Source organism: Hylobates moloch, unplaced genomic scaffold (genome assembly GCF_009828535.3).
Source record: "Hylobates moloch isolate HMO894 unplaced genomic scaffold, HMol_V3 SCAFFOLD_22, whole genome shotgun sequence".
Classification (NCBI taxonomy): domain Eukaryota; kingdom Metazoa; phylum Chordata; class Mammalia; order Primates; family Hylobatidae; genus Hylobates; species Hylobates moloch.
The window spans coordinates 20,776,631-20,790,626 of NW_026652297.1; the positions used below are offsets into that span (position 1 = coordinate 20,776,631).

The following is a 13,996-nucleotide window of genomic DNA, read 5'->3' on the forward strand; positions in this document are numbered from 1 at the left end:
ACCCCATGACTTCCAGGGCCCCTTGTTCCCAGGAAGGCCCCGCACCCCAGTCGTCCTGTGCATAACCTCACGGGCCAGCACCTGGTAGCTGCTGGAAGGCTTCTGGGGGATGCCTGGGCCCCTCCAGCCCTACATCTAGTCCTGCCACTTTACAACTGAGCACCTCCCGCTGCGGCCTGCTAAGCCCTTCAGAGTCCTTGCCGCAGGCCCTGTTTACTTTTTCCTGAGAAGGTATGTGTGATGCCAAAGAGAGAAAAGCAGCATTTGCTAATTTGGGTAAAATGTTTCTTTGGGAAGGGCAAATTGATGTGCAGTTGTCCCTCAGTATCTGTTGGGACTGGTTCCAGGACCCCTGTGGATACCAAAACCCTCAGATGCTCAAGTCCCTTATATCAAATGGTGTAGAATTTACATATAACCTGAACACTTCCTCCTGTATACTTTAAATCATCCCTAGATCCCTTATACTACCTAATACAAACTAAATGCTATATAAATAATTGTTATACTGTATTTTTAAAATTGCTATTATTTTTTACTGTTGTGCTATTATTTTTATTGGGCTCCCTCCTCCCCCTCCCACCCCAGTAATTTCAATCCAAGGTTGGTGGAATCCATGGAGGCAGAAACAATGGATACTGAGGGCCGGCTGACTAGACCTATTTTTATTGTAATTACTCATTCTCTTCTACCTCATTAAGCTTGGTGCTTTCAAGCATGAATACCTGGTTGAATCTGCATAACCTCTTATTATCGACCTGCCTTTGTTCACACACAAATGATTGCCACTTAGAGCTCTCCTACCAGGCTCCTTTTGTAAAATAAATTTTATTTTCTCCAGATAGAAAGAAATGTGATAAGGCCTGGCGCGGTGGCTCACGCTTGTAATCCCAGCACTTTGGGAGGCCGAGGCGGGCGGATCACGAGGTCAGGAGATTGAGACCACGGTGAAATCCCGTCTCTACTAAAAATACAAAAAATTAGCCGGGCGCGGTGGCGGGCGCCTGTAGTCCCAGCTACTCGGAGAGGCTGAGGCAGGAGAATGGCGTGAACCCGGAAGGTGGAGCTTGCAGTGAGCCGAGATCGTGCCACTGCACTCCAGCCTGGGCGACAGAGCGAGACTCCGTCTCAAAAAAAAAAAAAGAAAGAAATGTGATACCTTGCAGATTTTGCGGTTTCCTTGTTTTGCTGGATTGCAAGTCCTTTGGACATAAATAAATGTTCTGTACCCTGACATCGGTGGTACCCAGCTCTCAGTTGAGAAAGAGATGTAATGTAAATGCCACTCTTGGCCCCAGGCACTCCTCAGTTGCCTCCACTGGGGACTGGTTCATACCCTCCTCTCCTGGCCTCAGTTTCCATACCTCTTAGTGAGGCCTTTGCCTTATACTTCAGAAATATTGTCAGAATGACTTTGAAGTTGAAAGTTTGCCCCCAAAATCACTCTCTGTTATCATTGTGAAACCAGAGATGGAATGGAAAAATGGGTTTCTGAGACATTTTAAATTATTCCTTGCTTGTCTTTAGAGGCAAAATTCAGATAAGAAAGCTTATCAATTATACTTTTGTTTCTACTCAAAAACTCATGACTGCTCACTCAAAGGCTCCTTGTTCTTATCTTAAAACATTGTTTACAGTGTCCCAGATGAATGGCAACAAATCCTGGGGTTTGGTGTTTGGATGGTACATTTATTCCCTGGGGAAAGAAATAACAGTTTGAGATGGAGCAGGGTTGGGGTGGGATAATACTTCTCATTCTGAGGAATATTTAATTTTGCCAAGATGAGCATTCCTAGTTCTTAGTCTGTTGATGAAAAGAACTATGGTTTGTTTCTGGAACTTTTGATAAAAATAAAGAAATTTGTAGCCTGGGGAGTTTGGTTTTAAAATGCAAACACAGGAGTTATGAGTTGAGACTTGGACAGGGTGTCATTTTCTTTTTAAAGGGCAGCAATATGATTCTTTGATTTGTCTTTGTTATCTTGACTTTTAATCCAGATTCCTGGGCAGTTGGTCAGCCCCAGGACATCTCCATGGGCAGGTGGCCTGGCCTTGGCTCACTACCCAGTAAATCTCTGCCTGAGAGGACGCTTTAGCTGGGAGGCCAGGCTGATTTTTAAAGGCAGAATTGGACTATTTACTCTAAAACACTCAGTAACACACGCTGTTTAGAAAGAAACATTCCTGTTCTGGGAGGAAGGAGGGGACACACATCAGTGTCATTTATTTCTAGTCTTTTCTGGTAGAAGCTATGAAGCTGAGTTTACTCTCTGGAAATTTGTAGCTTATTTTCTAGAAAATTGCATTTTGTCACTGCAAAAAGGATTTTATTTCCAAATGAGTAGGCTTTTGAGCAAGAGTTTTGGAGTCACAGAGACGGGGTTAAGAAAGTGATAATGTGCAATGGCGATTCTCAAGTTCAAGGAGAAAAAAGTAACATGCTTTTATTGGGAGACTTTGCTTGTCTGTAAAAGAAAGTAGCTATTGGCATTTATGTAGAAGTCAGCAGTTTCTTGGCACCAAATAAGTAATTTTGTGCTGAATAAAGGGAGAGTTATCCATATTATTTATTACTAACCAAAGAAATGCAAGGAGAATTGTAATTCATCAGGTTTTGATGGCCAGGAAAGCCAAGCTGTGTTATTAGGGTCATGACAATCACAGGCATTATGGATGGCTGACCTATAGTGTGTTTGTATGGATAGAGGGCAGAGGGTAGAGTGTGAAATATATCACAGAATTATGTCAGATAATCTGGATAATTACCACTGCTTAAAATTTAAGTGCACAGCTAGAAAAGTGGGTAGTGACACACTACAGTCTTGCTGAACACTGGGTAAGAAAATCATAGCAAACGTTGAGTCTGTTTTGGAAATGTTCTAAAACCAGACTATTAACACAGTGAGCCATTTTAAACGTGGCTTGCTACGTGTTTGGAGAGAAACACATACTCTTTTATTAGGAACATGAAACAAACTCTTTGAGCCGCAGTATCACTGCGAGTGAGTTTAATTGCTGGGATTAATAAATCACAGCTGCAAACGTTAAATTCTTGGCAGGATTCTTTATTCAGCTGTTTTCCCCTTGCCCCATTACATTCCAGATTTATGGTCTGCATTATGTCTGGAACCAGAAGTAAGCTTGCTCTTTTCCTCTGCGGCTGTTACGTGGTTGTCCTGGGAGCCCACACGGGGGAGGAGAGCGTGGCTGAACATCACGAGGCTGAATATTACGTGGCTGCGGTGTACGAGCATCCATCCATCTTGAGTCTGAACCCTCTGGCTCTCATCAGCCGCCAGGAGGCCTTGGAGCTCATGAACCAGAACCTTGACATCTATGAACAGCAAGTGATGACTGCAGCCCAAAAGGCAAGAATGCTCCTCAGAACCTGAGTTTCTCTCATACAGAGCAAATTGCTCTTTACCCCTTGATCAGTGGTTGGGTGATCCCAGGCTTCCTACCACCCTCTGAAAAATCATCCAGTTAGTTAACCTGAGTTGAATTAGTCAGTTGGATTAGGAGCCTTACCCCTCAGAGAGTGGTCCGTGGAGCGGCAGCATCAGCATCCCCTGGGAGCTTGTTAGAAATGCAGAATCTTTGGCCGCACCCCAGACCTGCTGAATCAGAATGTGCATTTCAGCAGGATCCCCAGGTGATGCTCTCACATGGCAAGTATGAGAAGCCCAGGACTAGAGCCCCGGTTCTCAAGTGTGGTTGTACATAAGAGTCACCAGGCAAGTGGTAAACAGTATGGCTGCCTGGGTCCCGGAGAGTCCGTTGTAATTGGTGTGGAAGGGGTGTGGACTGGCACTGGGATTGTTTTAAGGCTCCCCAGGGCAGTCTAAAGTGCAGAAAAATTTGAAGATGACTGGGCATGGTGACCTCTCTGAGTCATTCAAAGCTTCACTGAAGTAGTAAGCATCTGCAAGAATGCCGTTTGCTCCCTTCAGACTGTTTGGGGCTCGTTTCCGGTCTCTATGTCGGACTATGATCAGTCTGAGACCTTCGCCCAGATAGAACTGACCCCAAACTGACAAAGGGAAGGTCAGTGCCAGCCTTTGTGAAGGCTTCCTGGTTGGCCTGAGTTTCCTGCTCCCTTCAGGAAGGGTGGGGACAAAGGAGAGGCCCCCCTGGGGGCAAAGAGAGAAATATCAGAGGTTGCCTAAGAAAATGCCCTGCTGGAAAACACAAACCCGAAGGGAAGTTTGGGCTGTAACTCTGGTGGCAGGGTGACCAAGCGCAGCTGCTTGAGGAAGCCCTGCTGTGCCTCAACAGGATGTAAACTCATTGTGAGCAACACTTTCCTGCTCTCTGTGAACGTAAAGGGCAGAACCAGCAGGTCCTGCCCCAAACAGTCCCTGCCTTAGAGCAGGGTGGTCAGCATGGCCTGGACAGCCACAGCAATTAAAAAATTGCAACATTTTAAAATTTTAGTCTATAATATATATACAAAGGCTATGTGTATGGGGTGGGGGGGGTGTTTGGGGGCAGGGGGTATGTATGTGTGTATAACATGATGTTGAAAGGGAACTTGAAGACTTGGTCCAGCTTCTTTTTTTTTCAACCAAGATCAACTTTTGCAAGGGTGACACTTTTCTTTAGTCCCAACCTGACATACGGTTTCTCCTTGAACACCTTCAGTGGCTCAGACTCACAGGTCCATTTGTTCCAATGGTGGGAACTTCTGGACAGGTCTTCCTTTCAGTGAGCAGCAGTCAGCCTCCCCGTAACTGCCACCACGATTCTATCCTCAGAGCTAAAGGGAGCAGACCGTGTCCCTTATCACAGCATGCCATCTTCTCCACCTTTGAGGACAACTGTCATGATCCCCCCGGCATCTGTCCCCCAGGCTATATCCTCAGTCCCTTCCACAGTTCCTTAGGAGACTCAGTTTCCAAACCTTCTGCTAAAGACTTCCACGTTTTCTCTGTGCTCAGAACTGTATGCAGCTATCCCAATTCTGTCTAACAAGGGCAGGGTGGAGAACTCTCACCTGTCTCATTCTAGATGTTGTCCCCAGAAAACTGCTGGCAGCCACATGTCTCAGTGTGGTGTATAAGGCACTTGCTGTCAACTAAAACACCTTTTCACATGAGCAGACACACATGCTGCCATTGCCATCCTGTACTTATAAAGGTGATTGATTTAAGCTGAGGGCAAGACTTCACATTTATGCTGTTAAATTTCATCATTCCAGCCTGTTGGGCTATTTAGGGATCTTTACTGACATCCCAAGTATCAGTTACCTTTACGTCATTCACACATATGATACACACCTCATTTGTGTCTATGCTGAAGTCAGTGTAAAAAAACCCCAGGCTGTGCCCTCAGACCTCCTGATGACACTGATCTCCTAGAGGGCAGGCATTCTCTTGATAGAGATGTTTGCCTGCATGGCACTGAGTCCAGCACCTGAAATGTCATCTGCCTCTTTCTTCCCTCCCCTGTCCACCGGACCATTCTGAGACATTTGGCAAATGACACACTGAAACTCAGACTGTGACTGTAGAATTCTCCTGCATTCACCTTTCAATAATCTGCCCCCAAAGGAAACACTTAACACGGTTTTGTTGAACCCACGCCAGTTGCACAGCATCACTCTGTCTCTGTTTTCTAGGAGCCAGGATGAAGCTGTTGATATGATCACTTTTAGAATTTATAGTTATCTCAGTTCCCATATGTGGTTATATGTTTTTTGTTTGTTTTCCAGCAGCACTTTTATTTTTCCTTACACGATGACGTGTTGCTGGGGCCTAGTGTTCTCACATAACAGTAGAAAACCAAAATTTGTTGTCATCTCTTTAAAGCATCGAGAATTGCGTACAGAAAAACCTTACGTAAATTAAAAAGATGAGTACATTTACAGGTGTAAATGCAAACCACTTTCAACTCAGACAAGTAACAGCCCACAGTGTTCTGGCAGAAAACATCAGCTAAGAAAGGAAACTGGGTCCTAAGTCTTGGACTTTCCAACCCTTACAGACCGGCAGCACAGAAACAACTGGTTCAGGAGCCCTTGCCAGCCTCTAGAGAAATGCAGAACACGCAGCCCTGACATATTAATAGCCTGCACAGATCAGAGACTGCTGGTCACGCAGACTCACCAAGCCACAGACTTGTCTTCCACAAACACTTTCTTAACCACAAAGTGACCAGGCCACATGTACTAAGGGTTGAAATCAAAGATACGTACAGGGTATTAAGCAAATCTGGTTATATGTTTTAAAGCAACTTCTAAGACAAATTGATGGCAAGTTTGTGTGAAAGTTTTACATCAAAGTTGTTATGAGAGGTTCCTGAGCAAACCAATTGAAATACAGTCATGCATTGCTTAATGACAGGGATATGTTCTGAAAGGATGTATCATTAGGCCATTGTGTCACTGTGCATGCATCATAGCACGTACTTACACAAACCTATATGGTACGGCCTACTACGCACCTAGGCTGTATGGTATGGCCCATTGTTCCTAGGCTATAAACCTTTACAGCATGTTACTGTACTGAACACTGTAGGCAGTTGTAACAAGTGGTAAGCATTTGTGTATGTAAACATAGGAAAGGTACAATAAAAATTCAGTATTATAATCTTATGGGACCACCATCACATATGTGGTCTGTCATTGACCAAAATGTCATTATGCAGTGCATGACTACATTTCTGTCTCAGTAGAGGCACTCATAGGGGAAAAACAGAGTCCAGTTTCGAGATGATTAGGCTGGGCAGTCACTTGGGATTGTAACCTTCATTCCTCAGAAGGAAGGGGCTCTTGAGCTCATTGAGGTCTACCAGAAAATTGCTGAAGCCATTTATCAGGAATGCAACTCACTTCCTAGATAGGATTACTCATCACATCAGACCCAAAATTTTGCCCCAGCTCAGGTTTGGTTCCTCTCCTCATTCCTGGTTGATAATAATCTAGTATGTATACATAATTTAAATGTTATTCTCCATGAAAAACCATTCAGTGCTCTCAAAGTTTCATTTTTAATAAAGAAAAATGTCTATCCAAATATAATTTTCAAAAATCTGAAAAGATGACTCATACAAATATAGAATGAATAAAGCTTTTATTTAATTCATTAATTAAGGAACCAGTAAGATGGTAAAGCTGGTTCAAAGGAAAATTCGAGGAATGGAAATGTGTATATCAGTCAGTCCAGTGATTGTTGAAATGAATTTCCTAATAGATGCAAAACTGGGTAATGTCCTATAGGGCAAAACAATTGTAATCTTTGAGGTGATCTTTTAAATAACAAAGTCAAACAGTGGTGCATTCTCTAGCTAATTAAGGAATAATTGAGCGAGCCTATTAAACCACACCCTAGTATAATTTGGAAAGGCTGCGTCTCCATCTTGCCTTATTTTTAGGTTTGAGATAATTTTTCTTTACATGGTCATTGCTAAGTGTGCAATGAGATGATACTGTACTGGAAGGAACATACATTGGTATAGTATTTCTGGAAAGCAGTTTGGCAGTGTGTGTTAAGAACTTAAAAGTTTAATTTTTAGGCCAGGTGCTGTGGCTCATGCCTGTAATCCCAGCACTCTGGGGGGCCAAAGCGGGCAGATCACTTGAGATCAGGAGCTTGAGACCAGCCTGATGGTGAAACCCCATCTCCACTAAAAATACAAAATTTAGCCAGATGTGGTGGCGCCTGTCTGTAATCCCAGCTACTCAGGAGGCTGAGGCACGAGAATTACTTGAACCCAGGAGGCGGAGATTGCAGTGAGCCGAGATCACAACACTGCACTCCAGCCTGGGCGACAGACCAAGACTCTCTCTCAAAAAACAAAACAAAACTTAAAACTCTAATTTTTATACCCTTTGATCCAATAAATTCACTTGTAAGACTTTATTCCAAAGAAATAATCAAAAGATGTAATCAAAGATTTGTGTGAAGTGTATAATTATGCAATAAGTGTTTTGAGCACACTATGCAGATGGTCACCACAGTTTTCTTTTTATTACAAAAAGTTGGGAACACTTCAAATTCCAGTAATAGAGGATAAACTATGGCGTCCTCTTAAATATGATGTGGCCCCAATACAAATGTATTTTTGAAATTTTTTTTTTTCCCTTTTTTTTTGTGATGGAGTTTCACTCTGTCACCCAGGCTGGAGTGCAGTGGTGCGATCTCGGCTCACCGCAACCTCTGCCTCCCGGGTTCCAGTGATTCTCCTGCCTCAGCCTCCCGAGTAGCTGGGGTTACAGGTGCCCGCTACCATGCCTGGCTAATTTTTGTATTTTTAGTAGAGACAGGATTTCATCATGTTGGGCAGGCTGGTCTTGAACTCCTGAGCTTAGGTGATCTGCCCACCTGGGCCTCCCAAAGTGCTGGGATTACAGGCGTGAGCTGCCATGCTTGGCTGTATTTTTTAAAGTTCTTAATGAGGAAAGTCAAGATGTAAAACCATATATTTATTATTATCTCCATTATATACACACATACACGTATACAGAGAGAAAAAATAATGAAAATAACCAAAATATTAAGAATAAGTTTCTGAGTTATAGAATTATGATTGTTTTTTCCCCCTGTTTTCCAAATTTTCTACAGTAAAACTTTTGAAGCTTTTATCACCAGGAAAGAAATTCAAAAGTTTGCAATGCATTCCAGAAATAAGTGTCTCAAACTTTGCTAATTTGAATTATTCTTGCCTTCTCTGCCTGCCTTCTCCACCTTCCTCCCTGGGGCTGGTGTTCCCAGCTTGACATTTTAAACCCTGTAAGTGGAGAGCAGTGGAAGAATGATGCCCCAGCCCTGAGAGCTGAGGGCTGCCCTGTTTGTTTGTATTTTCTTAGGTTGCTGTAGATGTCACAGGGAGTCCTGGGCCATCACAGCCCGGGAGCACAGGATGTTGCCAGGTGTGGGAAAAGGTCTTTAGGGTGGTCAGAGTCCCAAAGGGAGCCTCCTAATTCCCAGTTGGGGAATGGAGATTTCAAGCGAGTTCTTGTTTCCAGGCTGAGATCAACACACTTGCCTCTTACCCACTGGCCCAGTGGGTCCTAACCTTGGCGACAAATGAGAATCACCCGGGGGACCTTTAAACAAACACTGTTGTCAGTATCCCACCCACAGTCAATCAAATCAGACTTTGTAGGGATGGGCCCCAGCATCAGTGGTTTTTCAGAAGTTCCCCAACTGATTTAGATGCACAGTGAAAGTTGACAACCACCAGACTGAAGATACCACATGTGTTAATGGGCCCAATGTATTCAAGGCCCTGTAGTCAGCCCCATCTCCCCTGGTACCCTAAGAACTCTAAATCCTTTCTAGCTATTTGCTTGTCAAACTCCTGAGCTTACCTTCAACAGAGCTTACACATTCCCTCCTTCCCTCACATGACCCCAGGCACAGTTAATGGTTGTTCCTAGAGGACTTTGTTCCTTGGGGATTAGGTGAAGTGAGACAGTATCCCCAAGACTAAGATCTCTGAGGAGAGTAAAGACACCATCTCTGTGCCTCTGGTTCCTGCTACAGAGTAACTTCCTGATGGTTGCCAAAAGAATGAACAGAAGAATGAATGAATGCAGCAGTGCTTCCTGCCATCTGATAACAGACTACTCTTTGATGTTTTCATTTTCAGGGTGTACAGATTATAGTGTTTCCAGAAGATGGCATTCATGGATTCAACTTTACAAGAACATCCATTTATCCATTTTTGGACCTCATGCCATCTCCCCAGGTGGTCAGGTGGAACCCATGCCTGGAGCCTCACCGCTTCAATGACACGGAGGTGATTCCCGCCTTTTTCCTCAGTAGGCTGAGGGTACACAGAGGTGAACTAAGTCAGGGACCAGAAGCTGTGACATGTTAACTAAGATTGAAAGGAGACCTTAAGATCCCAAAAATCCAACCCAAACTCCCAAAGATCCACGTGCCACATGTTCATTCCATTAAAGAATGTCTGACATTACAAGGCACTTATTCATCTATGGATCTTTCCATTTATTAATTACACAAGAAATACAGGAATGTATACTTAAACCAAACCAAAAGTAAAAAAAGAAAAGTTCATCTTCACCACAGCCTGCCCCTCATCCTATGCCCTTGCTTAGAGAAACTGCCATCAACAATTTGATGTGCATTCAGCTGTATTCTTTTCTATGCATTTCATAGTTATTGACATCCTCTTTTTTTTTTTTTTTTTTTTTTTTTTTTTTTTTTTTTTTTTTTTTTTTTTTTGAGATGGAGTCTCACTCTGCCACCCAGGCTGGAGCACAGTGGCGCAATCTCAGCTCACTGCAAGCTCCGCCTCCCAGGTTCACGCCATTCTCCTGCCTCAGCCTCCCGAGTAGCTGGGACTACAGGCACCCACCACCATGCCTGGCTAATTTTTTGTGTGTGTGTATTTTTAGTAGAGACGGGGTTTCACCATGTTAGCCAGGATGGTGTCAATCTCCTGACCTCTTGATCTGTCCACCTCAGCCTGCCAAAGTGCTGGGATTACAGGCATGAGCCACCACGCCCGGCCTTGACATCCTCTTTTTAAGCATACTATATGCTTATTCATTTTTAAATTTTTGCTATTATATTTTTGTAAACATGTTCAAGTTTTTCTGTAAAATAAAACGTTTAGAAATGAAATCCCTCAGGCCAGGTGCGATGGCTCACACCTGTAATCCCAGCTACCTGGGAGGCTGAGGCAAGAGAATCACTTGAACCCAGGAGGCAGGAGTTGTAGTTAGCCAAGATCAAAACTCTGCCTCAAAAAAGAAAAAGAAAAGAAAAGAAAAGAAATGGAATCCCTCAAAGGATATGTACATTTTAAATTATATTAAAGAGTACAAATTTCCCCTTTAAAAAAACTTTGATTTCACTTTACAGCCCCAGTGATACAGTATGAGTGCCTCTTTTTCCATCCTTTGGTCAATGCAAGATACAATAATCTTTTGAGCCTGGGCACGGTGGTTCACATCTGTAATCCCAGCATTTTGGGAGGCCAAGGCTGGCGGATAGCTTGAGCTCATGAGTTCGAGACCAGCCTGGCCAACATGGTGAAACCTCGTCTCTACAAAAAATACAAAAATTAGCTGGGTGTGGTGGTGCATGCCTGTAGTCCCAGCCACTCGGAAGGCTGAGATAGGAGGATGGCTTGAGCCTGGGAGGTGGAGGTTGCAGTGAGCCAAGATTGTGCCACTACACTCCAGCCTGGGTGACAGAGTCACACCCTGCCTCAAAAAAAAAGAAAAGAAAAAGAATAATCTTTTGAATTTTTGCCAGTCTTATGAAGGTGAGAAATTATAGCTATCTCATTGTTGTAATTTGCACTTCTCTTTCACTAATGAGATTGAGCATCTTTTGAGATGTTCGTGGGTCATTTTTCTTTGTTCTTCTGTGAATCACCTGTTTATATCCTTTGCACATTTTCAGTAGTGGTTGCTTTTTTCTTATTGATTTATGATAGCTGTTTATTATGGATAAATATAAGTACTTTTATGTTTAAAAATTGTGAGAGCCAAGTACAATGGTGCACACCTGTAGTCCCAGCTTCTTAAGAGGCTGAGATGAGAGGATTGTTTGAGGCCAGGAGTTTGAGTCCAGCCTGGGCAATATAACAAGACCCTGTCTCTGAAAAAAAAAAAAAAAAAAAGAAGAGGAAGCAAAAGGAAGGATTTTAAAAACTCATTTATTTTATTTTATTTATTTATTTATTTATTTATTTATTTTGAGACGGAGTCTCGCTCTGTCGCCCAGGCTGGAGTGCAGTGATGCGATCTCAGCTCACTGCAAGCTCCGCCTACCAGGTTCATACCATTCTCCTGCCTCAGCCTCTCCGAGTAGCTGGGACTACAGGCACGCTCCACCACGCCCAGCTAATTTTTTGTATTTTTAGTTGAGATGGGGTTTCACCGTGTTAGCCAGGGTGGTCTCAATCTCCTGATCTCGTGATCCGCCTGCCTCAGTCTCCCAAAGTGCTGGGATTACAGGCAAAAAACTCATTTATTTCCACCTTTTTTTCCTCTAGGTGCTCCAGCGCCTGAGTTGTATGGCCATCAGGGGAGATATGTTCTTGGTGGCCAATCTTGGGACAAAGCAGCCTTGTCATAGCAGTGACCCAGGGTGCCCAAAAGATGGGAGATACCAGTTCAACACAAATGTCGTGTTCAGCAATAATGGAACCCTTGTTGACCGCTACCGTAAACACAACCTCTACTTTGAGGCAGCATTTGATGTTCCTCTTAAAGTGGATCACATCACCTTTGATACCCCCTTTGCTGGCAGGTTTGGCATCTTCACATGCTTTGATATATTGTTCTTTGACCCTGCCGTCAGACTCCTCAGAGACTACAAGGTGAAGCATGTTGTGTACCCGACTGCCTGGATGAACCAGCTCCCGCTCTTGGCAGCAATTGAGATTCAGAAAGCTTTTGCTGTTGCCTTTGGCATCAACGTTCTGGCAGCTAACATCCACCACCCAGTTCTGGGGATGACAGGGAGTGGCATACACACCCCTCTGGAGTCCTTTTGGTACCATGACATGGAAAATCCCAAAAGTCACCTTATAATTGCCCAGGTGGCCAAAAATCCAGTGGGTCTCATTGGTGCAGAGAATGCAACAGGTGAAACGGACCCATCCCATAGTAAGTTTTTAAAAATTTTGTCAGGCGATCCGTACTGTGAGAAGGATGCTCAGGAAGTCCACTGTGATGAAGCCACCAAGTGGAACGTGAATGCTCCTCCCACATTTCACTCTGAGATGATGTATGACAATTTCACCCTGGTCCCTGTCTGGGGAAAGGAAGGCTATCTCCATGTCTGTTCCAATGGCCTCTGCTGTTATTTACTTTACGAGAGGCCCACCTTATCCAAAGAGCTGTATGCCCTGGGGGTCTTTGATGGGCTTCACACAGTACATGGCACTTACTACATCCAAGTGTGCGCCCTGGTCAGGTGTGGGGGTCTTGGCTTCGACACCTGTGGACAGGAGATCACAGAGGCCACGGGGATATTTGAGTTTCACCTGTGGGGCAACTTCAGTACTTCCTATATCTTTCCTTTGTTTCTGACCTCAGGGATGACCCTAGAAGTCCCTGACCAGCTTGGCTGGGAGAATGACCACTATTTCCTGAGGAAGAGTAGGCTGTCCTCCGGGCTGGTGACGGCGGCTCTCTATGGGCGCTTGTATGAGAGGGACTAGGAAAAGTATGTGGTCTGTGGGGCGGACTCTGGCATCATGTTGACAGCCTTGCACTTCCACAGGCTACAAGCCCTGGGACCACCTTTCTGCCTTAAGGGCAGGAGCCCACTTCTGTGGCACCAGATTCCACCCTGGGAACTGTGGAACAAGTAGGAGAGGCAGATTCCCTCAGTGTCTTCCTCTTAAACGTCAATCATCGAGACATTAGGGGGTATTTTCTATTCACATTTATCTTTTTCAAGCCACATCTTCCTCTAACAAATCTCTCAGTATGCAATTGGTCTCCAGCTAAAACAAAAATAAATGTCAGTTTATATTTTACACATCCACAAAGCAGTGGCTTGGGTTTTTTTTTAATCTTGTTGATCAAGTGACACCCAGGACATGTAAATATTTCATAAGCCTTAAACATTTTCCGAGGTAAGAAACAAGCTCTCAAAGCAAAAGCTCAATTAGAAATGGCCCCTGTGGGGAACTTTCCCATTCTGGTCAACCAGAACTCTATCCAGATGAAATGGCAGTGCTAGCGCCACCAGCAATGTCAGAAATGTAGACCTTAAAATGGCTTTTAAAAATAGAAAAGAAGTGTTCCTCACATCTGCCAGTAATGGAATTTTCTGTCAGTAAGTGGAATGTGTAGGCAGGACCTGGAATGACTGGAGAGAGTGCAGCGCTTCGGGGTGAAGGGCAGGTGGGGACTGGAAAATGTTGAGACGGGGGCAGCCATGGGAAGGTATGAGTAATAGAATTCTTTCTGTCCAACACAGCTCATCCAGGGATTCCAGGGACCTTAATAAATCACAGTAGCTTTGGGCAAGAGTTGGGCACGTTGCCCGACTGTGCAGGATGG

The 13,996-nt window shown here is 44.1% G+C and overlaps 1 protein-coding gene across 5 annotated transcripts in view; it reads left to right on the forward strand.

Moving 5' to 3' along the window:
• Positions 1–13,479, forward strand: part of BTD (biotinidase) — a 79,310-nt gene extending 65,831 nt beyond the window's left edge. For all 5 annotated transcript variants that reach the window (XM_058433690.1, XM_058433689.1, XM_032144276.2 and 2 more), the window contains exons 2-4: positions 3,104–3,368; positions 9,592–9,741; positions 11,974–13,479. In XM_058433690.1, coding sequence (XP_058289673.1) covers positions 3,108–3,368; positions 9,592–9,741; positions 11,974–13,146 — 1,584 coding nt within the window. In that variant the 5' untranslated portion in view covers positions 3,104–3,107 and the 3' untranslated portion in view covers positions 13,147–13,479. The remainder of the gene's footprint in view (positions 1–3,103; positions 3,369–9,591; positions 9,742–11,973) is intronic.
• Positions 13,480–13,996: the final 517 nt, after the last annotated feature.